Here is a 26,328-nt window from a genome sequence, read left to right on the forward strand (position 1 = left end):
TCACACGAAGCCAGCAGCATGGTGTGTGAGTTAAGATGTGAAGACCCAAAGTCCTATCAGTGCTGTTCCATTGGTGTGTTCCCAGAAGGTGGCCTCTTCATGAGATTATCAGGTGTTTTGTAGCAAGCAGCTTCCTCTGCTTTTTATGAGAAATGCCAGTGTAAGACTGGAGAAAGCCCTCACTGTGTGACAGTTTTACAAATGTCAATCCATCCCCTTGAACACAGTTTTGATAAACCAGTATTTTCTGAGGAGGGACGATGAGAATTTAAGGAAATAACTCAGAATCACCAAAAACCAGCAGCCTCTTTCAAAGGGACAGCTTGAGAGCTCTGAAAACTGATTTGTCTGTACTTGCCACAATAGCAACTTTTACTTTGCCTGCATGCTAGCTGCTGTGACTTACTGTTTGGTTTTATTTTCCAGTTTCGCATTCTTATCTTTTTGCTGTTCAGTACCTTTATCAGACTCCTGTGGAGTGCCACTAGCAGTATGTCTATTGGAAGAAGATTCCTCGTGTATAATTATTTCTGAAGATGATCAGCTGTGATTTTAATCCATTATATATATACTAGGTGGTGTATTGATTTTTGACTAATGATAACTTTTAATAGACCTGTCATGCAGTATCAAGTCAGATTCTTTAGAGAATTCTTTAGGCTTTGATGTACCTCATAACCCCTATATAATGCAGCAAGTGTATTCACCTTAAAACAGTCGCGTTATCTCAGTTGATGAGACTTAAGACGTTCTTCCAAGCATGCCAAGAGGATCACTGTCACATACTCCATTTATTATGGAAGAGCTGGTGTCTTGCACCAAAACCAAGCAATAAGCCTTACTTATTTTTCACAAACACCATTCAATATCAGTAATGCTGCTGTGTGATGGTATGTTTACGTCGTTTGTATAATTAACACCGAAGTGAATTTGGAGATAAAGAAGAGTTTTATTTTTGCCAGAGAGATGTGTCTGTGTTCTGTGAGAACAGGAGACTTTTGAGTAGGGAAAGTAAACAAGTAATCAAATCTATTTGTCTGTCAACAAAACTGAATAGATGCAGACAACTGATCTGCCCTGATGGTGGGATCCTCAGTTGCTATTTCCATGGATGAACTCTTGGTCTGTCCTGTGCAGTCATTGCTGACAGTTGCTTAGTCTTAGCTTTCCTCAAAAAGTATTCTTTCTGCAGTTCCTAAACTATAGCCTATATTTGCTCTACTACATAATTGTATGTTTATGGAGGGTGTTCCCTGACACCAGTTTAGTCTCATTTATTTTGTGAATATTGGAAAAAGACTGTTTTTACAGCTTTTAGTGGTTGGGTAGTTATCTGATTGTTATCAAGTAAACTTTAAGGGTTTATTAAAATAATTCAGCTTTTACCCTTTTGATCTTAAGAATTTCCTCATATGACTGCTGATATTTTAGTCTACTTCTAGGATTGTATGTTCCAGTTTTCAACTGGAATACCTTTTGTCTAAGAAGAATTTCTTCTTCATAAGAGATGTGACATACTGTACTTCTAAATACATGCTTTCAGAAAAAGGAGCCTTCCTTTTTAAAAAAGACACCAAGACATATGTACACACTTTGTGCACAAACATTTTAATTTCCTCTTTTCTTTACAGTTAGCTGAAGTAACATACTATGATGTGAAACAATAAAAATCTCAATATGTGAGATCTTTGTTAAATTCACAAGTTTTTATCAAGGCCATATTTTGTGGAGGATACAAATCCAAAATAGAATATTAGAAAAACATTGGGAGACTCTTCAGAAACATTGTGCTTTAATTTATAATGTATAATCTATACATACTGTATAAACTATACAAAGAATCAAGCAATCATGTCTTTCAGTATTATCTATTGCCATCATTCCCCATGCATTGAGGCTCTCACTATAGCTATTACTATAAAACGTTCCCTAAGTACATAAAGGCTCTAATCGTTAAGATTTTTATTACCAGCCACACATACAGAGCTGCAAATTGCCTTGTTTCAGATTTATTATGTATTACTCTAGAAATTCTATAAAGATCAAAAGAACTGATTACAATGTTGACCTTTGCATTAACTCATCTGAATTTAAATTCAAGTGTTTGATTTGGGAAAATAAGTCCATTTATCATAGGTCTGCTACTGAGGGGATTGTGCAGCCCTGATTGGGAGTGCTGAGACCAAATTTATTTATTGAGCGTGGGCTTGAAAATTGTTTGTAGGACAAGAGGAACAAAAGTTTGACCTGCCATTGTGTTGCACCCAGGGAACAACGTGGCAGCTGCCCTTTTAGAATATCTAGCAGTCTAGTCTGTTCTTGCTGAAGAGCCAAAAGATATTTATAGTTTAAATATAACTGCTTGGAAAATGGAAGCCAATGAGCCTTTTCTCACCGTGAGATAATTAACTGTTAAATACAAATGTTACAGTCTAGCAATATGGAAGAAAACATGTGGTATTCTGGATCTTAACATTTCCTTTTTCAAGTCTATTTGAAGTTTACTGTCCTGGAAACAAAAATACTTGAGTGTACATTTTAGAATTGGCTCCTCACCTAGTACAAAGATGGTAGCTTTTTCAATTAATTGTAGCTCATTTAATGTAAAGAAATTAAATAAATGTAAATAAAGTAAATAAGGGTAAAAGAAATTGGAACTAATAGAACTGGAAGTAATGTATACGTACAGAGTTCTTTGTAGTAGTGTTCGCTTTCTACTGAAATGCTAAAGGTGGGGGCTTTGTCAAATAAGTGCAACATGCACTTTAAAATGTTGGAATTGGCAGTTTTGTGGGCTTAGGCTGAGGTGTCAGTGTGTGAGACATAATATACTATTTAAAGGTATTTCCACTCTGGTTTGGAATAAATGTTATATTTAGTGTAAACTAAAAGTAATTAAATTCAGATAGAATGCAAGTCCTTATCTGTTCATCACGTGGTGGCAACAGGTCTACAAATAGTGCACCGTGATACATAAAGCTGTATGTAAAACAAGACATTTATTGTTTACATGCATGCGTTCTTAGTCTTAGCTTGGTAAACACAGAGAAGCTATGGTGATGATGCACCCAGTACATTTGTTAATGCTTTGTTTCATTTTTAGTTTCCTGTTAAGGAAAATATTTATTATATTGAATTATTTAATCTGAAAATGTTTTGGTTGAAACTTTGGTGTATTGGGAATATGTTGATGTCACAACTCTGTCCCCAAATGATTCAATGAAAAGAAGAGAAAAGTGGAGATGAAATACCATTCCTGGTCCGAAAAGCAGCTTGTCTTGACACGTGGCTTGCAACATTTTGGACTAAAGTCACTCCAGGCAGCCAGCAGGAAGGGCAGGTTTCAGAAAATAAAGTTAATATTTTCTCCACCCCTAAAGAAGTACGTACAGATATGTTTGACACCTAACAAAGTTTGATTCGGGAGCTTACTGTTCAATGGAGACATTTTTATTTGTCTGAGTCATATGGCTGAGAAATGAGATACTTTTAGTGGGAATAGATTTTTTTTTTTGTATATTAAGAAAAATCCAGCTTTTAAGATGTGTATAGCATATATCAAGTGAAAATTACATTGCCGTTTAAGGTTCCTAGGGCTTTCCATTTTCAAACATCTTAAAGATTACTCATCCTATTGTTCTGCTACTGTGTGGCGTCTTTAAAACTCCACGTTTTGAACCCTAGCTCTTCACTTCTATGCGAGTGATGACTCAGTAATAGATGAGGAGTGTTTTAATGCGTGCAAAGGGTGGTAGGTACATCCTGTCCTAAGCAGCCTAAAGTTCTAGGGGTTCTGAAGTCAGCAAACTTTCAATACAATTGTGAAGAGTATTGTCTCATCTCTGGTGTTTATTCCCTTTTTAGACATGTAGTGAGAACCTAAGTGCTCCATTAAAATGAATGGCTGCAGCTTTGGGGGAATTAGTGGGGTTTTTGGTTGGTTGGTTTTGCTAGGTCTTTTTAGTCTACCACACATTTTGTTATCTGCAGGTTTATGTGTTTGCTATGTGAAGAAATGTATTCTGAACTTGGAAGGGAAAAGCTCCACTGTGTTAGGGGTAAGATTTTCAGCTCAAAAGTTATTAGTCGTTTACTTAATGAGGACTCCTGAGGAACTGTGAAAAGTTAAACTTTTAGGAACTGCTTTTCCAGAATTGTATTAAACTGGGGGGCGATGGGGAGCTAACATCGACCCTAAGTCTCCAGTTTCTTTACTGAGGTCCCATATTTGTAATATCTTACTGAGTTTCATCAGTAGTAATTTTGAAACCCTGCCATAGATCTCTCAGTATTGTACCTGGTTTAAAAAAATAACGATCTTTTAATAGAAACCAAAAGCATAAATAGCCTTTTGTGAGGATGCAAAAAAAGGGTGATTACTTCTATGCAGATCAGAATCCTAAAGCACATTGGGAAGAAAACATTATTTATACAGAGATGATGTAGTGTATATTCTTTTGGCATGAAGGCATTTGTTGATTGACTCTGATGTCAGATGGAAGGAGAACAGACACTGAAATGCTTGGATTTGAAAAGTAGCTCTATTTAAACTACAGTAATTTCAAAGCATAATATATTTTGAAAAACTGTGTTACTACAGATATACCTACAGAGTCAAAACAGAATCCTTTGGTCCTCCCGCCCCTTTTTCCCCTACCTAGGTCTTGTAAATTTTAAAACATGAAGCCCGGCGATATGATGAATAAAACATACTCTAATTGCCTAAGGATGATCTGGAAGCATGTCATATCTCTGTTTTCAGGTATCAAGGATTTTTCCCCTGATATTCCCTGCTCGTATTTTTACCATTTGACTTGTAAAACTAAACCTTGGAGATAGAATTCTCCTTAAATATTTGTAAATGGCAGAAATTGCACAAATATTTTGGTTTAACAAAATACAATGTTACTTTTTTCTTCAATCAATCCAGAGCACTGTATTATGTTCGCTTCTATTGCTGTTCAGGAGCAATGTTTTTGCACATGGCAAACTAAGATCTTATCTAAAGATGAATGAAGTCCATTCAAAGAATTCACGGGGTGTGGAGAAGTCCCACAAGAGGAATCGTTCATCAGGGTGAAATGGTGCTATAATGGTGGGGTCATACAAAATTACAGGAAATAACTTAAACTTTAAGCTAAGGTACAAATAGAAAATACACTGTTGTTAATTTTAGCCACAAAATCTATCTTAAGTAGTTTGATATGAAAACTTCTGAACTTGACAGGCTTTCACTTTGAATGAAAACCGTAATTCTTTCCCCAAATCTTATGATAGAATTAAGTAGGACTTTGGTTAGAGCAGAAGCTTCCAAAGCTGATCTCGCAGGTCTGGAAGGAAAAGTAGGAGATAAAAATTAATTCCTGTAGTGGACTGAAGTCAAAGATATTTCTGAAAAGGTTTCATGGGAATAGGAATTTACTCACTGCTTTTACCCTGGCACCAGAGAGTCAGCTAAACTATTTAGCTGTGGAAGGAGTTGAGGTAAATTTTTTTTAAAGGTGGTTTTAAAAAAACAAACTAACAAAAAGCTCAAACAAAAAAACCCAACAAAACTAGAGCATTTGTGTGTCAAGTTAGATGAATATGAAATTTTCAAGGTTCAGGACACTTCATATTGTTTGAACTGGTTTAGTTGAGGTTAAGGATGAGCTAGGCAAAGCTGGAGTAGGGCAAGTATGCCTGCATCACTCAATTTCAGAGTTGCAAAGACTTTTTTTCCTAAAGATTGTTGTATCTGTTGCTTTTCCAAGAAGGTAACTTGAACCATGTAACTAGTACCATTTTTTCTCCCCACCTTGAGGAACAGGCATTCCCTCAGTAGATACCATCTTTTGATCCAGTTTTGGACAGATGACCCTCTGATTTAATAGTCAGCTGAATTGTTCCTTTTGAATATCAACTGCTTTGATAACTTTCCAGAATTTTCAGTAAGTTTTCTTTTTTCAATTGATTGTTTTCCTCAGCACATGGTTATATGCAGGAAGAACTTGAAAATATTCACAAATATTTCATGGCATTTATGGCACCTTTTCAGTGAACACCTATCTCTTGCCAACAACATTCTTCCTAATTAATATCTCATTATATGATTTTAGAAATAATAAAAAAACCCTCAATGTATTTTGTTTTGTGCTACTTAAATATCTGTGGGTCATAATGCCAAATTCAAATGGCTGTTTCCATATATTTTTCTTCTTGGCCACTTGCACAATTTAACACTATCAGGGGTATGATACGTATGTACAGCAGTGCTTTCTGCCAATATATACAGTTTCTTGAATGCTGCTATCAAATTCAGTTTTGTAAGAGCTGCAGCCAAAGTTACAGATGTGCCTGTTTATGTTTTGTTTTCCAATTGCTTGAGCTGTTTATTTGCTACAACTCTTCTTAAACTCACAGTTTCCTGTTAACTTTGTGGAATGTGATATTTACCCTGTTGGTGTCCTGTTAATAACTACATAGATGAACTTTCTCTTGACCAGCAATTTTCATTCTTCTAGGAGAAATCTGAGCATCTTAACAACAGTTGGGAGCCCATCGTGCTTTCTAGCATTAAACCTGCCTGCAAACCAAACCAGGCCTAATAATGTGCTGAGTGCCCTCAATTCAGCCTCCATTCCAGTACTGTGTAAAGTCTTTAGGTATTTGGTTGGAAATGGAATAGCCCATCAGCATGGTATTGCTTCAGTAGCTAAATAAAAGGTACTGATCCTGAAACTTGCATTTAGTAAGCAAACATCACAGATAAGCATTGGCAGCAAATGAAGTGCAAACTTAACTCACTTTATAAACTGTGCCCGGGATCATACCACAAGCATCTTGAATGGCAAATAGTGGGTTCAGCAAGGCTTTGTTTTGGTGGTATTTACTCAGCCATCTTGGGGATGGGAGAGAAGGTGAATCAGGTTATATTAACCTGATGTCTTTGAGCCTTGAACAAAGCAGAGAGATTCAAAGAATTCCCCAAGCACCATTTTTTAAAGGGATTAGTCACTATTATGTTTCAACAGTTTTTCTTACTGTAGAGTTCTGTGAAGGTGTGCTTTTTCAAATACTCTTTTTCTTTTTTATGGTAAACTTTACACACAGTACCTTCTGCTTTCATTCTGGCTTGTTTTCCTCTTCATTCCTAAACTAAAATCAAATATGTATTCCAGCATCCAATAGGAGAATGCTTACTTCTTGTACTGGTAGTGAAAATAATTCCCTTGACTGAAAGTGAAGTGTTTGCATCTTGGCAACAGTCAGATTGTACCACAAATAGTCTCTGAAAACTTCTGGACGTCTAGAAATTTTAGTGCTGAGGCTGTCACTCATAAATAGCTGGATGCAATGTATTTCTATGTCAGTATTCTTCTCCTCCCATCTCCTTGTCTTGGACATTGTCTTGGTGAGTCATGTTATGCTCTTATACAAGTTGTAATCTTTTAGGGCAATTTATCCTTATTAGGGACTAAGTTAGCTCTAGGTGTTTCCAGAATAACATACCCATATAAATGGAAAATGTTGGTATTTGATTCAAGGTCTTCTCTGTGGCAGAGACCCTCTCTTTGGTTTCTCCTGATTTTTTTTTTCTCCCTCAATAACAGGGGAGATAACTTTCTCACTACCCAAGGGCAATTTAGACTTCCCTTGGCGTTTTGCAAAGAGTTGCTGATAGCCACAGGCCATAATTCTGTGATGTATGGTCTCCACCCTAAGGTGGGTGGAAAGTCAGTCTTCTCCAGGACCTGGCAAAATGTGCTTTACAGCTTCGTGTCTGAAAAATAATGTTGCTGTCTGTGCTCTGCAACACATTAAACACTTGCAACAGAGAAAAATGTTCTTTGCTTTTGACCCTCTGTGTAGTCAGGACCCAACAAACCAGTTACTCCTCTTGTCCTTATATCTACAGTGATGCTTCTTAAGTAGAGGATGTGCTTTTGGTAACCAAAAGTTGCCAGTATGTGGTTTTATCAGGAATTTCAGAAGCCCAAGGCAGCTAGTGTGTTGCATAGGGACCAAAACATACTCTCATGAGTCTGGCCAGAAAAGTAAAATTGATGCCACCAGAGACATTAGGGGAAGTGAACTGTCTTTCCCCCACGTTAATCCCAGGAACAGAAGAGCCGGTAAATGGGAACAGCGCACAGATTTGTCTTGCAACAGGGGCAGACACTGATTCAGACACCTTTCCCTGCCTTGTCACACACAAACTTGTCTAGCCAATGGTTAAACTCTTTCCTGTACATAGTCTTAAATTTAAAAGGAGTAAAAGTTTTTCACATGCTAAACACAGCTTTCTGACAAAAACACTGTTTGTAAAAGTAAGTTTAACTTGACAGCACAATTCCAGAAACATCCACTGTTTTAGCAAAATAGCATAAAACTACCAAGCAAATGTATGTTGTGTGCCATGAAAAAGATAGGAAAAAACATAGCAATGATATTTCATCTTGCTGGAGGAGTGGATAGCAGATACAAGCAGCATTCTGCTCCTAGAACACAGGCTTCACCTTCCTTTATGAATTAACATTTTGGGATAGCTATCATTTTAATGCATTACAAGTTTAAATTACTGTAAGGAACTATAGGCTCTCTCTTAAGAGTGTACTGTGATGTTTTCCATTATGTAGAGCTTGATATCGTACAAAGAGAACCTTGGAGCACTCTTACTGATAAGGAAGGATTTGAGAGTAAGATAGTACAGTTTAGTCTTCAAATCAAAGTTAACAGTGACTTTGCACAATCCATTCACGAGCTTTTGGTAGGCTACATCTTTGCTATCTGCATTTTGTTAGAAATTTTGAAATGCAATGCTACCTTGTCCAAGTGTTAAAATCCCAATGTGGGACTGCTATTAAACCTAACAAGCTTGACAGTCTCTTTTAAAATGTATGAGTGGAATTCCCACTTTTGATTTTTTTTTTCCTTCCTATTAGAACCTACTTGTTTCCATTTCTTCTATAATAGAAGTCATGAATTATTTACATTTGATATTTGAAGACAAGATGATGGAAAAGCTTGAGAATGTCTTGCTAAGAAAAATTATATTTATTGTAATATATTTTAAAGCATGTTTTATTTCTATGTCATTTTGCTTAGGGAGAAAAATAAAAAAGATATCTTAAGCCAGAATTTAGCTTGACCTTAAAAGTGCCCAATGAAAAGCTGATTTCTGAGCTTCCTGCTTGCTTCTCCTGGCATTTAGAATTTGAAACAATGGTTATAGTTATACCTTAGAAGTTCAGATGGCAGAGAAACTGGCAAATATAGAAGGATTTCTAAAATCTACCAGTCATGTAAGCTTGCAGGGTAGAACATTTAGGTACAGGCAAGCTCAAAATAATTTAGCGTCATCTGCGTACAATACTGTCAACAGTGAAACTGGCCAAGTTTGTACCTGAAATTCCCCTAAAGCTTTTTTCCTGCCATTTCACTACTGGTGTGAGCCCTTCTGGTGGGAATTTCACTTGAAATGAAGAAAGATTGTTTTGTGGGCACTAATTATTTAACTGTTATCTAACCTAAAGGGCAAAAGGTCATGCTTTTGTTTTAGCAGTTCAAATGTGTAAATTTCATCAGGTCTGTTATTGATCAAACTGTATAAATTTTGAAAGGTATTTTATTCCAAATCTTACCAAAGTGTAACCTTTTAACTCAAAATTTTCCGATACCTGAATTATTTTCTTCATGTGGGAAATTCTTTGGTATGCTGCTATCAGCATTCTCTTGTGCCCAATCTTCCTAATGGCTCATTTTCCTGAAAATACCTTAGGGTACTGTCTGGTTTTTGTTGTCCAGGCTGTAATATAGCTCACTGGGTGGCCCTTTTAAAAACAAAAGGTAACGAGGTTTTCATGCAAATGAAACTGGACTGGTTCAAGACTTTAAGACTGTGCAGAACCATGGATTCTAGATAGGAGTCCATTCTGTGGCTGAGAGGGAGAGTTATCCTAGCAGATCAGTTCTGCCCACTTCTGTTGGGGGTTGCTAATCCTAACCGCTTTCCCGGTCACTGGAAGTGTAGTAGTATGGAAAAGATAGGACAGAAGGAATGGGAACTCGCTGTACTTCTGTCTGCTACAAGCCTTTTTTCAGTGAGATAAGACTGTGGGCTTCAGTGCAATGCAGGCAATGGGGCATTGTGTTTAATTGCAGCGGCTGGCCATTTGTTTTTCATTTAGTTATAATTTATTAAACTAAAATCCCTTTCTCTTTTGAAAATAAAAAGGCATTACTTGCAGTCTGCATTCTAATCATAGTATTTTTCATCTGTTTTCTGATAATAGTCAAAATCTACCATTAATGTGTCTAAATATGTTCATGGCTGTATAGATTAATGGAGCTGATGTCAGCATATTTAAAATGAGTTTTAATATATAAGTAAAATGAAAAGACTTTAAAACAAATTATTTGGCTCCAAGTTCTATTTATACGGTGTATGTTTCAAGCTAATAATCATGGCTTACTGTGGGTCAGCATGTCATATCCCAGTGGTGTCTAGTGAGATGGAGGGTTATCTTATATGTCAGCTAGATAACCCTGTGAACAATTTTGAGCAGTGGAGATAATGGGACTGAATTCTGAAATGAGGTAGAACTCTGAAATGGGGCAGAATTCAGAACGGGAGCTGGAAATATCACAGTGTCGTGTGTGAGCACCATACGGCTGCTTGTGAAGGCAGTCACCTTTTGGCATCAGTAGTCACTTATGTTTGACAATAATCCTTCTTGATTGGGTGCAATTAAAATGTGGGAGAATGGCAAATCGGGTACATATTCCTATAGAAAAGAAAGGTGAAGTAAAAAAATTACTTCCTTGCTAGTGGTGCTATCTTTTTAATTTTTTATCTAATCATTTTTTTAATTTGAATATGGGTATTGCACGATAATCTAATAAGCATTTTTTGCCATGTTTTGGACAGCTTTTACTCTCTTCAAGTTGTGCTGTCCACAATTATTGTGTTCTTTAAACCATAAGTAATATTTTTGTTTCTCTTTTTTTCTTAATAAAAAAGTAATTTTTATGTACTTTGAGGAAATTGTAGATCATCTTTGTGGCAACAGATGCACTTTCATACTTCAGGTTTTTTCATTTTTTCATTTTTTTATTATTCTGTATTTAACTGGCTTTAATTTTATAAATAAGGAAAAGGCCAAATTTGTTGCACATTTATGAAAAGAATAGTTATGTAGTCTCTGGTTTCATACCTTCTCAGATGACGTGACAGGCTTTCTAATTGTGCATCTAAATCAAACCGTTGATATCATAACTGAAGTAATTCAGTCTTCATACAAAATACATAACTTATAAACAAATTATAAACTACTTGAGTTTTGGTTTGTTTCCACCTGTAGAGCTAGCACGGTATATCCTGCTGAATTCCATTATCAGCTTTTGGAAAATGGACTTTTGCATGTATATATTTACAGTGTGTATTTTGACAAATCTTAGGAGCACCGGTGTTAAAAGTATTTTTTTCCCCACTGTCTATCGTATCACTTTTGTATCATCTGGTGTTTGCCTTTTATTTTTAGCCATCGCGTTAAGTGAACTATCTAGCACTGACGAGCATATTCTTTCTATTAGCATTTCTTCGCACACTTGATAACCACAGTTATAACTCACAGCAAAAGCTTAGTGACTTCTGTAGCCTTTGGTCAGCCAGTAGAGGCCACTCATAGCTTGCTACTGAAGCTGGGCGGTGATTTGAAAATGGGGGTTTTGTTGTGTGCGTGGGCTTTTTAATCCACTCCGAGTAAGTTTATGCTGCATGAACTGTCATAGCATGACTTGTACCTGCAAAGAGTTCTGTTACGAGTAATTCTGCTGATATATGTAAATGCATTTAATATTGATGTTTTTCTGTTTCCTATAAGTCCTGTGGCAGTAGGAATAAAAATCACCTTCAGTAGTATACTTCAAGCAGTCTTAAAGTAAATGATTTGACTTCCTTTGTTGTTGGTACAACATTTACTGTCATTATATTATGGTACTTTAATGAAGTAAGGAAAAACTATTACATGTTACTTGGTGGGGGGGAAAGGAGGGTTTTGTTTGTATGTTTTTCTTGTTTTTCCCAAATGAGGAACTGAGCTGCAGAAAACAACTTACTAAAGGTCAAAACAGCAAGCCTGCAGCTGAGCAAGGAATTGAACCTGCATCTCCCAGGTCAAGGCTAGTATCTAATCGCTGCTCTGCTCCTTCCTCTTGCCTATAATACAGTGTGGGTAACTTTACTTATTGATGATAATTTTACAAGTAAAAACATTATTTCAGCATTTTAGATCATTCTTAACTAATAAGGATACAGTCCAAGCACTACTGAAGTCAAAATCCTGTTGACTTAGTGAAGCTAAGATTTCATCCTAGAATAAGTTTATATCTAAACAGACAGCTAAAATATCATAATGAAGACTTTAGTATATGCAGCATATTACTGCAGCATTTAATTAGTAGCTCTTTTTACTAAGGGAAATTTGGTTTCATTTAAATAAAATTTGTTAAATATTAGCTATTTACAAAGTAATGAAGTAGCAAAATTTGGGCCATTGTTTTGTTGCTATATCTAATACAATTCAGACAGCTGCCGTGAAGATTTTCTCTTTCCTAATGTAAAAAATTGAAATAGTGGTGCTGTGTGGTGTGCTCATGCAGTCCTGAGGATCTTACATTTGCCTTTTAACAAGGAGTTGGTTTAATTAAAAAAAAAAAAAAAAAACTAGTTCATAGTTTCTTCTTGAGGCTTATAAATCAGTGAATTATTTTGCAGTGCTGTGAGCTGCTGTTGGAGCAACAGTGCCACATAGTACTATTTCATATTAAATATTAGGAATCTCAAAACAAACTCTCCTACTGACTTCCTTGCAGATAGGACACTTGCACTTTTTAATTTACTTGATGCTTTCTCCATAGACCAAATAATTTTTTTTACATTATACACTAGTATTTACTTCCTCTGCTTTAATAGCTCCTCCAGTGTTACCCTATCACGTACCTAAAGGCAGCATGTATGCACTAATGTATATCATTACAATGCATCATTAAACTTATTCTGTTGCCTATTCTATAGTATATAAAAGCTTGTCCCTTTGACAAAGATTTAGGACAAAACATGGGCTGTGATATTTTTCTGCTAGCGTTACCATTTAAAACAAACAAAATACCTTACCCCCAGGCCAGTCTCTTTTCAAAAGTCTTTTCTGTTTTAAATTTGTAACTATTTAATTTCAAATTCAGGTTTTATCTTAAAAGCAGCAGACAAAAAACTGTAATAGCAAAGATTTACAAAGAAATTCCCTATTTTGCTTTTATACATGAGATTTAAATTTTCCATCTTTCTCTGAAGGAGCTATGTACAACAGTGGACTTTTCTTCTTTTAATCTCTGATACAATAGTCTTTCTTTTCCATTTGTTAATCATTCAATTGAAAACCATATATGAAAAGATAGAGGTATTTTGATCAGTTATGTGAAAAGAAATGTAGAGAAAACTCTTAACAGTCTGTGAAATCACTAGAGAGACTGGGAAGCCGGGGCATATTCTTTACCTCCAAGAAACTTACTGTTTCGCATTTTATATAGGGTGCGTAGCTCTCTGATACCTTTTTTTTTTTTTTTTTTTAATTAAGAGAAAATGATAAAACATGTACAAGGAGATGTGTGTGTGCTTTAGGATTAAAGTCCATGTCTTTTGACCTATTTTTCTTGAGGTTTTTCTCCTTCCTTGGCACTTGCATATATTTTGCAAGCAGAATGGCAATGATCCATTGATTTTTGCAACACTGTGTTAGTAAGAGGACAATTTTAAAGAATTATAACTAGAGAGGCAAGAAACTGGCATAGAGCTATTCTTCCAGTGAGCCATGTCTTGATGAAGGTTTTGTAGAGTTTGAGTATCACTTAAAGGTAATCTGTGCATTAGAGATGCTTCTCTGGAATGGTCAGTTTGGGCCCTTCAGCTAGAGTGTGCTTGCAGAGGAAATAAAAATGTAATGGTATTGTCAAGCTAGGGTTGTGGCAATGATTCACTAGTGTATACTGTGAAAGCTGTTTTTATTTTCTTAGTTTTCTATACTGCTCCAAGTCAAAGAATTTGTATCTCTCTTTTTTAAAGATGTATTTCAAATCCAGAGCTTTGTTTATTATAGGTGCTTTCCAATGCTTCTAATGAAGAAGGGGTATAAAATGAGTGACAATAAATTGATACTGAAAATAATAAGAAATTGCTCTTAATCAGTGCAATAAAATGTAGAGAACAGATTTTATCTATTTCTTCCCTTGATATAGTTTGATTTAATTTCCTATAAATCAGCAATTACAGATCTGTGAATTATGGAAGTGCTATTGTGATGCTGTAATTTCCACTGCAAAATCCTGTTGTTCGGGATTTGATTTTAGTTGCATTTTGTTTTGGACAACAACTTGTTTTGCAGAAACTCCTGCCTGAGAAAATTGGATTTGCTACTGAACTTTTCAAAATATATTCATCAATATAGTGTTTTTAGGGAAAGACACTATAAATATGTGAACCCAGAAAAAAGTATCTTTTTTTTTTTATTTGGTTAATATAATTAATTTTTACATGTGTTAATCTGTAGTTGATCATAGCAGTTAATTCATAGAGTGGAAAAACGGACCTATTCTTTCATTTAGAAAAGTGGTTAGCTCATTTGTGTAACTAGTGTTCAGCAAAATTTTGCTGAAATTTTACTGGATTTGCATACTATGATTGTGACACACTGTGATGGCTAAGTTAAGCATTCAAATACTTCCATAATTAGTTATGTGGATTCTTTACACACATCATAGAATCATTTAGATTGGAAAAGACCTGTAAGATCATCAAGTACAACCATAACCCTAACACTGCTGAGTCCACCAAATCATAGCAAGGAAATAACATCCGGTGAAAAACAAGCTTGGTAATGTCTTTTCACTGCACATGCTATGGAGTGTTTGGCATAAAATCCAATTTAAAATGCAAAAATATCACTTTCAGTATTTAAAAATTACTTAATTTTTAAGAAATTTATTTTTTCAGTAATGGAAAACATCTGAGGTACAATTGTGAATAGGACATAGTGTTTTTTAAAAAAATGTATTTACTAAGCTAAACATAAATTACAAAGAGGAAGTGTACTTGCTCACTTGATTGTGTGATAGCATGGGAAAAAATAAGGGAGAAGAGGTATGGTTGAGTATGCGTTTTAAGGTAGTTTATATTATTTTAGGTATTAAGCAAATACTGTGTATGGAACACATCTGTACTTGGGAGCTCTGTATTATAGGTGTCTTTAATTAATGATTTCCCATGGGCTATTCAGTAACTAAACGTTAAAATATACTTCAAATGAGAAGTAAACAGAATTGTTAAGTAACGATGTAACGCATTTTTGTTTTGTGTTAATTTATTGTATTTTTTGTTGGCACGTCATAGTACCTTTTCTATAAACTACAGCACATGTAAATTAAAATAACACTATAATATTCATTTTATTAAGAAGCATAAATTGATCCACTAGATAGATTGGTTTTAAGTAATGTTCTATGTCAACTGCAGTCTCGGACAGCTCTTACCCTATTCATATAAAGTAAACAGTAGTGTTCAAGCAGTCTGTGACTGTACTGTAGACATTTTGCTCCCTCTCACTCAGCGGTATGACCAGCCGGTCAAAAGAGGCGATTATCCCGCTGTATTCACTGTTGGTGCAGGCTCACCTTGAGCGCTCTGTGCAGTTCTGGGCCCCACAATTTAAGAAGGATGTGAAGGTCCTTGAGCATGTCCAGAGGAGAGCAACAAAACCGGTGAAAGGGCTGGAAGGAATGTCCTGTGGGGGGTGGCTGAGGACTTTGGGCTTATCTAGTTTGGAGAAAACGAGGCTGAGGGGCGACCTCATTGCTCTCTACAGCTTCTCGAGGAGGGGAAGTGGAGAGGGAGGTGCTGAGCTCTTCTCCCTGGTATCTGGGGATAGGATGTGTGGGAATGGTTCAAACCTGCACCAGGGGAGCTTTTGGCTGGCCATTAGGAAGCATTTCTTTACTGAGAGGGTGGTCAAACACTGGAGCAGGTTTCCTAGAGAGGTGGTCGATGCCCCAAGCCTGTCAGTGTTTAAGAGGTTTGAAGAATGCCCTTAATAATATGCTTTAACTTTTGGTCAGCCCTGAATTGGTCAGGCAGTTGGACTGGATGATCATTGTAGGTCCCTTCCAACTGAAATTATTCTGTTCTGTTATTAGCATTTAAAAATAACAGGTGCTGTGCTCAACATTATTTCTGCAGAGTGAAATCCTCTATCTTTCTTGCCCTTCTTCTGTTTAATCCCACCGTCTTTCTATATCTCACTTCTGAAGTTTTGTCATATGTAATACCTCGGGCAGCAGTGTACAATGTTGTGTATTTTGAGGCAAAACCCCTTAGTCTTGAATACTTTTCCATTTTACTGTGTCTGTCAGTGTAGGTCATAATTTCTCAGGCAAAGCAATCTTTGCAAAGCAGGAGGAGTACTTTGTCTCTGAGTCGGAGTACCTGTTTTTCAGAGACTCTGTAAACAGTGTGCAGCCACCACCTTGTCGTCTTATTCAAGCAATGGTAAAAGGACTTGTAGCCACGAGAAATTAAAGAGTTCCAAAGGTGACCCTAAACTTTATTCATATTAAAACAGTTATACCAACTGTAGATTACAGAATCTCTTGTGCAATGTGTTGCTAGAGAGACTTTGCACAGGAGGAAGATGAAAAGCAAGGAGGCTCAAAGGTTAAAGTGTAAAGTTTCCCTTTACACTCCTACTTACTTTGCTGCTTTATGCAACTAAGCCATAGTACAGATTGCAACACAGTTGGGCTATGTGAAGACCCGTGATATTTCTTTTGTACTTTTTGAAGGTCAATATTGTTACTTATCCTCTAGGACATCATTCCTAGTCATTTGCTACATCTAGTAAGTTTTTAAAAAGCTGCTATTCTTTATTAGAGGAAATAGTTAGAAATACTTCCACTTTTTATATTAGTTGCAGTTACCGAGTTCCAGTATGAGTGTGATTATGTTCGGTTATGGGGTAGTGCAACTTCTAGAAACACAGACTATTAAATATACTGCTAAGAAGCTTGAAAAAGGTTATTGGGCATTTCTGAGGCATTTTTATGTCTCATAGGAAGGAACTTTTGAAGCCAGAATTCTGTTCATGTTGTGTATGAACTTAAGTGTGCCATGGCATTTTTTCCAAAAGTTTATCCATCAAAAGATTTGAAAAAAGATATTACTATATATATATATTATTAGAAAAAAAAACTGCTGCATTTTTTTCATGTAAAGCTTGTGGCAATAGTAGTCTACAGCACTTGTTGGACATTTTGATAATGTGCTTTTTCAGATTGCACTCAACTTGCCCATGGCTCATGTGTTTGTTACAAAAAAAGAGAAGGCACCCCCTCCCCCACTTTTTCGGAGGGAACAGTAACACAAAGACATCAGACATAAGCAAGGAGAGTTTGATGACAAGGAAGACAAGTCCACTTCAGTTTCAATGTCTGTTCTCAGATGGCTTGATCTTGGTCACCTTGACCCTGTGGCTAAGAACCATCAAGGACCATAGCCATCAGTGCTAACTATACAGCATCAGCTCTATGATATTGTGTACTTACAGCTAATTAGCATACGAGTGTTAAAAGTTAACACTTCACTGTATATAAGGAGGATGTTTAATAGTGTGAAGAATTGACCGTTACCAAGATGTGTGGTGTTAATGAATGAACTTTAGTTTAAAGTTTAAAACAGGCCTGATCTGTCAGTCTTCTAAACATTCCCATCACAGTAATTCCAATTCCCTGATACACATGTATGCACTCAGGCACGCACACTCACATACATGCAATTAAAAAAAATAATCTTTTTGCAAATTTTCAGCGTTGCTTGTTCTTTGTATCCCAAGAGAAAGCTAGTACTTACTTTAACCCCTGATTTCTTCTTCTGCACGGGGACTTCATCACCTAAACCAAGTCTAGATAACTACGCATATTTTTTGTATTAATAAAGAATCTGAACAATTGAGAGGGTATTTCTTTTGATTTTAGTGTCCTGCAATCCGCTGCCACTTTCTGGAGTGATTGACTCTCTCTCCTGTGGAAATTCAGCAGAAGTTTGCAGTAGATTTTTCTAATAGTAAGTTAGCAGATGAAGATGGGCAATAGGTTTTGTTTTTGTTTTTTACACCCTAGATAACAGTTTTTCAAAAAATGAATTCATTTGCATTAATGTGTTGTGAATCTTACCATAATAAGCATTCAGTTTTATGTAAAGATCTATATGTATGCATTATGAATTTAGTTTTATAAATAATCTGTGGCTGCTTGGTAACTGAAGCTATCTAGGGTGTGCAAGAGAAACCTCAGCAGTGTACTTTGTGATCAGTTGTAACTGTATTCCAAGCAAGTTCATATTCTCATATAAATTAGTGGAAAAACATACTTCTGTGGCTTATATATTACTTTAAAACTGGCAATTTATCAAGTGATTTTTCTTGAAATTTCCATGCTTATTAAATTTCAGATTATGTATTTTGAGTAAGCTGGAAACTTAAACTTGTTTCCATAAGCATGGCTGCAGGTAAACAACCAATTTTAGTCCAGAAAATAGCTTTTGCTTCTGTCAACATGTTGTTTATTTTCTCCCTGAGATAAAAAGTTCAGTTTTCTGATATTTGTACCAAGATAAAGTCTGTAAACAAGATTAATATAGTGTGGAAAAGGTTGTCAGCAGCCCTGGCAAAGGAAATAAGTTTCCTGTACACAGAACATACTGTAAACTGAATAAAAGTGTCAGGTCCACCATGAGATAATGTGATCATGAACCTCTAACAAAGCATGACATAGGCACAGTCGGCTTTTCTTATAGCTACAGTGTAGAAAATGGATTACTATATTCCAGGGGTACCCACTGGAATAGCATGAAAACCTCATTTTGAGATTAATGCAGGATGTAACTCTCGAGAGCTGAGCTACATGTTTACCTATAGTGTTAAAGTAACAGTTTGGTTATTAATCTTAAAATTTGGAAATTACGTATTAAAATACTTCTTCATATTTCTAGGTCTGTCTTTGTGAACTGACATTTCTTGCTCTTATTAGGTGAACTATGACGTTGCAAAAGTAACGTTTGGTCACTATTTTATTGTTATCGTGTGGCTATGTAAGGCCTCAATAAGTCTAGTAAAACAGTAAATTCCAAATGCGGGTAAAGCAGTAGGTGCTGTTCTCCCATGTAGCTGCCATGATTTCCTCTACTAGGGATTTGTGTATTTGCATAGATTTTTCTGAGGTAAGGTATTACCAACTCTTTTCAATCACCATCAGCCCGAAAAGTGACAACACTTCAGGGTTTCTCAGTTCAGCCCCAAGCGACATCATTCTTCAGGTCAAAGAAACAGATTTTGGTCAAATATTTTAACTGCGTGGAGATTTCAAATTATTCAGTGGGTGTTCTTTGAAAGTTTTCCAGACTTGGAGCTCTGACTGCCCTGGCTTCTCTCCAGCAGGAGACCAGATGAGTAGGGATATTAGACTTTAAAAGTTGAGAGCAATGTTCTTTCAATAAAGAGTAGGCTGCTTTTATCTGTGAATCTTCTGCTTATGTACTTTTGGCAGGCCTGAGCCATATAAATGTATGATCATCGAGTTTTTGTGGTCTCCTTTCAAAACTGGCATAACATCTGACTTCATTTCCCACCTCTGTTCATCTACTGTCTGTAAAGCGATCTCCAAGGAACTGAAAATTTGTTCCTGCATTCTTTCGAACAGGAATAGTTTGCCTTCTGCTCTAGTTCTTCAAGCATGAGTTTCATCAGGTGGTCTCTTATTCTTCTGCTTTTACCTATCTAAACATGCAAACAAATTAAGCAGATTCTAAAAATAAGAATAAAAATAAAGCTGTTTGAATGCATTCTTGAGCAATACCAGAGTATCATCACCTGCAAAAGTCTGCATGTGCTATCATGCATTCTTAAGATCAGTCTTAAATTGAGCATATTATGTATTTTTTTGTTTTGACTAGACAAGGACTGTAGTACAGTGTGGTAAAAACTTTTATCTTTGCTTTCTATCCCACTTCAACTTGAATTTCAAAAGCTTTGTGTTGGGATACAAAGGTTGGGAGTGTTTTTTAATAAATTTATTGCTGTATTATCCATAAATAAGGATAGTATATCGAATATGATTTTCAAAACATCTAACTTTCATTTTTCGGAGATCAAGTGCTTCACGGACTTTTCAAAGTAACTTAGGCTCCTGACATGTGTAAATGTCTGACGTGTGACATCCAATCAGAATGACACATAAAGGATTTTGGTAAATCTTGTATGCACTCAGACTTTACTTAAAACTTGCAGATATTGCTAATTGTATTTACTGTATCTAGTGTACTGTCTCTATTTTTGGTTTAGTAGTTGTGATATGTTTTCTTAATAAACTGTGTGTGCACTGCCCCATTATTCAAAGACTTTTTTTTCCTACTTTTTTTCATTAGATAACTCCAGGACCAGGTGGTAGCAGGAAAACAGTTCACTTGTCCCAGGATTCTCTTCACCATGAGTGAGTATTAGTGATGGGAGTTATAACTTTTTATTATTGTTTGCTTTACAGTAGTACCTCTGTCCCAAAGCCACATTTTACAGCTGTACAAACATGTGATAAGAGAACCTCAGCTCAGTTACATAATGATCTTTATTTAATAATATTATTTATAATCCTTTGTAATTCATTTTATGTTTCTTAATGAAATGTGATGTTCAGTGCTTTGTAAATGTGTTTTTATTAACTTGCTAAGTATATGCTTTCCTAAAATGCAACACTTCTTAAGGCTAGATGTCAAATATGGATTGTTTAAAAAGACCTGCTTTATTTTTCTCCAAAGGGAAATTCAGAAATGCCAAGCTTGAATATATTAAAATAAACAGGCGTCACATCATTGAGTCTTAAACATGATATATCATGTGAGGAAGAAGGTTATCATAAATTCCACAAAAAGACATTGAATGAATTGTTTGGACGCATGTAAATACGGAATGTCATTCAGTTCATTTAGTTACTCCAGTGTGCCATTACTGTAAACTCTTATTCTGTTCAGTTGACATTAGCAGCATTATTTCTTGGTTATCTCTTGAATTGTTACAATAAGAAGATTACATTTTCCTATATTTTCCAAATCAGAAATCTAAAGCACAGACACAGATGATTAGGAAATAATATATTTGGGGATAAGTTTATATGTTCTAACTGTTACTAGATATAGCATCCACAGTTTAAAACAAAACTTGCCAAAGCACATATACTAAAAACATCAGATCCTCAGTACCAGCTGGTTTATGCTACTAATTCACTTCTGTTGCACCCCATAACTTGCTAATATGTGTGTTCACTAAAGAGGTTGTGATTTCACAATTATTTCTACCCTAAATTAATTGAACTGATACTTTGTGGGTTTTACTGTTGTTTGTTTTATTAAAACAAACAAGCAAACAAATAATACTGTAATTAAGTGAATGGACAAAATTATAAAAAAGTGTGACATGAATATCACATTCTCATTACAAAAGGTCTTATTCTTTATGAAGAGTTTTTAATGTCTAAATATGAGACACATTCAAATTAGTTTGATATATTTTCTCAATAGAAATACATTTTACTAATAATTTAGTCTGTAATCCACTGATTTGCCACAAGCCAGCAGAGTTTGTGGAGGAGGATACCCCAGTTTGCTGCTCCTCCTTGAGCATTTGCTGTTGACACTGGTCAGAGACAAGACACTCATCTATGTGGAATTTAGACCTAACCTGTTATATTTCTTATCTTCATCAGCTTCTGGATGTTTGTGACCTTATCTGCTGGGTCACTCGCAAATGTGATGTGGTTTGGTTTGTTTTATCCACTACCAACATCAAAGTTGTGTGTGCATGAAATATCCCTGTTTTCCTCAAGATTTTGAACTATTCAGTGCAGTTGATGAATGCTTCATGTCCAAAATATATAAATGTCTACTAATTTTTGTCTCAAATATACTTTTAACTTTATTGCTGTCATTCTTTTGTCATTTCCAAATTCTTTTCTGTAATCACCTTGAATGTAGAAAAAGGGAGTTAGCAGTATGCAGGTTTTGGTGACAGCTGGTCTTGTATACAAGAATGAGAGGGTTAACTGCTCATCAGCAAACTCACAAAAAGTGAGTGACAAAAAGCCACAAAACTTTCAGATAAAAAAAAAAAAAATTAAAAAAAATCAATTTAAAAAAATAAAAGAGCAATTTAGACCAGACAGTTCTATGGAATCTACTTCTTCTCAGTATAGTAATCAAAGTAAAAATTTTAGTGTCATGTGGCTGCTGTGGGCAGAAAATGAGTAAATTGTATTGAATTTAACTATTTCAGAAAAAGCATGACTAGGTTAAGCTTATAATCTATGGTTACACTTCTAGAGGAACTTGCAAAAATAATAGCAGATAATGTGATGATCTTTTTGTGCAATATTATAATGGAGGGAATTATTTTATCCTTTGCCCAAAACCTATTGCTTGCTTACATGAGTAATATGTAGGTACTATATGTAATTTCAGATCCCCCTTGTTTTAATTGTTTTTTCCTTCTTTTCATTTTGTAAGTGTCAAGATTTGCCCCAGGTTTGTGTAATGCTTACTACGGCTACATTCACATGTTAATTCAGTTCTATGTGATCACAGTGTGTATGTGAACCAGTATTAATATGCTTTTACTGCTACTGAGGGAAAAGTCATGTCGGTTCTTGTCCCTGCATGTCAACGTCTTAGTCCAAGTTTTTGCCTCTATGAGTGAGGCTGCCAGTAGTCAAAATTGTGCAATTGTACGGAGATAGGAAGCCACTGAATTTACAGACTTTGAATTTCACTTTAGACTCAAACCTCAGTTTGTGAAATAATATATTAACAACTACCAGGTAGTCCACAGTACTTAAAAATCTTTTCAGCTATAATCATTAATAAGTAACACTTCGGTACTAAATACGGAATTACTTTTATTTATAGCACATACATTATAGTATATTAAAATACTATCATTTATATATTATTTTAGCTTGTTTGACAAAATATAATTACCTATAAAGCCAATAGCTACTCAGAAGTGAAATTTGTGGTGCATTCATTCAAAACTGTTACAGACTTAGAGAGTTCAATAAAAATATCCCATTAAAATAAAGCATAGCCAAAGGCTGCATTTTCCTGGCAGACAATAAAATACCCAAAAGCACGCACAGACTGGTCATATGACAGCATGTGCTTTGTTAGTTTTATTGTTAAACCTGTCTTTTCTTTTTCTCCCACAGCCACTGGTTTAGCCCTGGGGCTAGGAAGGAACATAGCCAGGTAAGAACTGCTTTGATCAAGAACAGTTTACTTGGGATGTATAAAGGAATTTAACTACCTCTACTCCAGAGGTAGTGGCCTAACATTGTAAGAAATTATAAACAAAGCAGGTATGATTTCATATCTTCTTGTAAGGAAACATATTAACCGCAGTGCATTTCAAAAAGTCCCTTAATTAAAAAATCTTTAATTAGTCACGTAATTTCAGTTAAGTATCTTTGAGTTTTAAAAGGTTAAATGAAAAGTCTGATTATTTTTTTTAATTATTTTGTTAATCATAGTATTTCCAAATGCTGTGTTTCTCAAAATGCTGGAAAGCAAAACATATGACTCAAAATCAAGAAATACAGAACAGTGACGAGAGTGGGCAGGCTTCTACAGGAAGATCTTCAGTTCCATTTTTCTGCATTTCATTGGTTAAAATGACCACAACAGTAAAAAAAGGAATTGTTAAATCCCGGTCATGGTGCAGATATTGGTAAAAATATCTCACTGGTTTGTCTGCCCAGCCCCTACAATGTAGTCCCTAGGAAGTCCAGGCCTAGAGATGTGGTTGAGGGAATTTGAAGACATGCTTAATATTTGATTAGCAACATAGCACTTATTTCTTTAGCTTGTCTCCAGACATTGAGGAATACCTTTCTTTATGGATGGTAGTAAGGTCTAAACAGAACATACTGTCCAAGAACTTTATAATGTGAAAATAAGTCTGTTTTCATTTCATAAATGTATAGTTAACTTCAACTATTCAGTAAAAGTAGCTGAATATATCGGCAAGGCATTGATATTTAAGACTGAAGTTCCATAGTAAATTTTTTAAGTTGGTAAAAATTGATATAACACAGTTGATTTCATTAGATCCGTGCCAGTTTGCTAGTACATTTACAAATTTAAATAGATTTGAAACTTCAAAAGGAAACAAGATCTGTAGAATCTTTGGAGGGTTCATCTTAGGGTGATTCATCACGAACACTTGTAGCTCCAGTAAGTCATAGTTTAAATCAGCATATACTCTTTCCTGTCCCCTCCCCCTTCTTTGGAACTCCAGAGCAAGGTGAATCCCTAAAAGTTATATTACTTGCCCAAAATTGCCAGAGTGGATAAAACATAGTATAGTTATAGCTGTAAATCGTGACCTTCTAACATGTTACAGTAAGCTGACTGACACTTAACATCTAAACAGATGGCTTTATATGATTCGCATTTTACTCTCATTATTTTGTAACACATTTCCTAGTAGAAGAAACACATTGAAAAGAGCATTTTAAATATGAGCATGCTTCGTCTTAATCATGATAAAAAGTTCTCTTGGGTTAATCTTTATCCTATTCCTGAAATTTTGATGCTATAAGTAGTCAAATTTCCTGGATTAGAAAGAGTTTGAGTGATTTCTTTTTAATTGGATTTTTTTAATATATTGATTGTCTCACATAACAGAGTAATTAACTGATGATGTACTGTTTACTTCTTTAAAAGATTCTAAGCTTAAAACATTATGGAAACTTCCATGCTGAAAAGTACGTTAACCTACATCATACATACTGGCAAAATCTATTCAGCATAGAGTGTGAAAAGACATCATCTTAGCTGGTATATAATGACAAATTAATTTGTATTTTCTAAGATAATAGTAGATTTGAATGAATTTTAAATTTTGTGTGTTTATTTCATGTTTTCTAACAGCTGTGTTTCCAGAGCTTATCTGAAGTTCACTGTATTTGTAACTTACAGGTTACTAATGACTTGTGAAGTAAAGCTGATGTCATCAAATAATATAGGTGCTACTGGCACATCGTGGGTTATTTTTTTTAGACAAGTAAAAGACATTAGAATGATGGTGCAATGTAATTATGACAATTTTGACAGCATATAAAATTCTCACTAAATTTGTGAAGATCTATAGTGCTTAACTGTTGGTTGCATGGGTTTACTACTTTCTCTTTTTTAATTAATTTCTGGAGTTGAACTTGTTATGTTAGAACACAAGTGATTAACTAGTCAAATTTAAAGTCTGGCAGGTGATCTGTATTTGTACATGCTATAACTACAATTTACTTATCAGCCTGAGACCATTGATAACAGTAAGACTGTTCTCCCTAGCTTGATCATGAAATAGATACACATTGTACAAATGTCATGCTCGTAAAAATTGTGGCTACATTTAAATATGAATTGTAAGTGCTCTGATTTGTTGACGATAAGAAAATAAAAAATTATTTTACCAGAATAAGGTGCCTTACCTTTACGTATCCTTCAGATTGCCTTTTAAAACCAGACTGCACTATTGTTACTGCATCTAAGAACTAGATAGTTGAAATGACAAGGAGCATTCCTTAAACAAGAAGCAAGCTGTAAAGAGTTGGGGAAAAATTAATCAAGTGTAATTTTTCAGATAGGTGTAATTTTTTGGAGTCCATGCTCATGTACAGCATTAAGCTGTGGTTGGCCAAGTCATAAAGTTCATCATTTCCTAATTTCCAGTGGACTTTTAACTGTTTGCTGTGACTATTAGATCCATTTACCTGTAGACTATTTCTAAATAGTCTTTCATTCTATACTTTCTTCAGTAAAGGATTAGTTTCAAGAAACATTTGTATTTTTTATACTGTCTAGTTTTAATTTCTTTAATGTAACTTCTTGACAGTTTTTTTTTTTTTAACTGTTACTGCCACTTTACTCATCCTGACAAATATCATAATGCTGGAAGCAGACTTCTGAGTATTGGAGATAGTCTGAATGGAAAGTCTTCCTTTATTTGTCTAAAAATAGAGTAAATTGGAGCTTGTTCCAGAAGCTGAGTCACTGTTTCAGTTAAATGAACCCTTCATTATTCCTACTTCCCCACTATTACGGGAAGCTTTAATACCATGTTTTTGTTGATTGTGCAACTTTCAAATTACAAAAGCTCCTGGGGCTTAGAAGAGTTTATAACTGTTTCATAACAGGTTAGGTACAAGTGC

At 35.3% G+C, this 26,328-nt stretch overlaps 1 protein-coding gene across 2 annotated transcripts in view; it reads left to right on the plus strand.

Annotated features, from left to right (window-relative positions):
• Positions 1-26,328, plus strand: part of GPATCH2 (G-patch domain containing 2) — a 124,147-nt gene that overhangs the window by 67,479 nt on the left and 30,340 nt on the right. For both annotated transcript variants that reach the window (XM_082307730.1, XM_082307729.1), the window contains 2 exons: positions 20,504-20,568; positions 23,329-23,368. In XM_082307730.1, coding sequence (XP_082163856.1) covers positions 20,504-20,568; positions 23,329-23,368 — 105 coding nt within the window. The remainder of the gene's footprint in view (positions 1-20,503; positions 20,569-23,328; positions 23,369-26,328) is intronic.

The sequence above is a fragment of the Platalea leucorodia genome, assembly GCF_965183815.1.
Source record: "Platalea leucorodia genome assembly, chromosome: 3".
Taxonomy (NCBI): Eukaryota; Metazoa; Chordata; class Aves; order Pelecaniformes; family Threskiornithidae; genus Platalea; species Platalea leucorodia.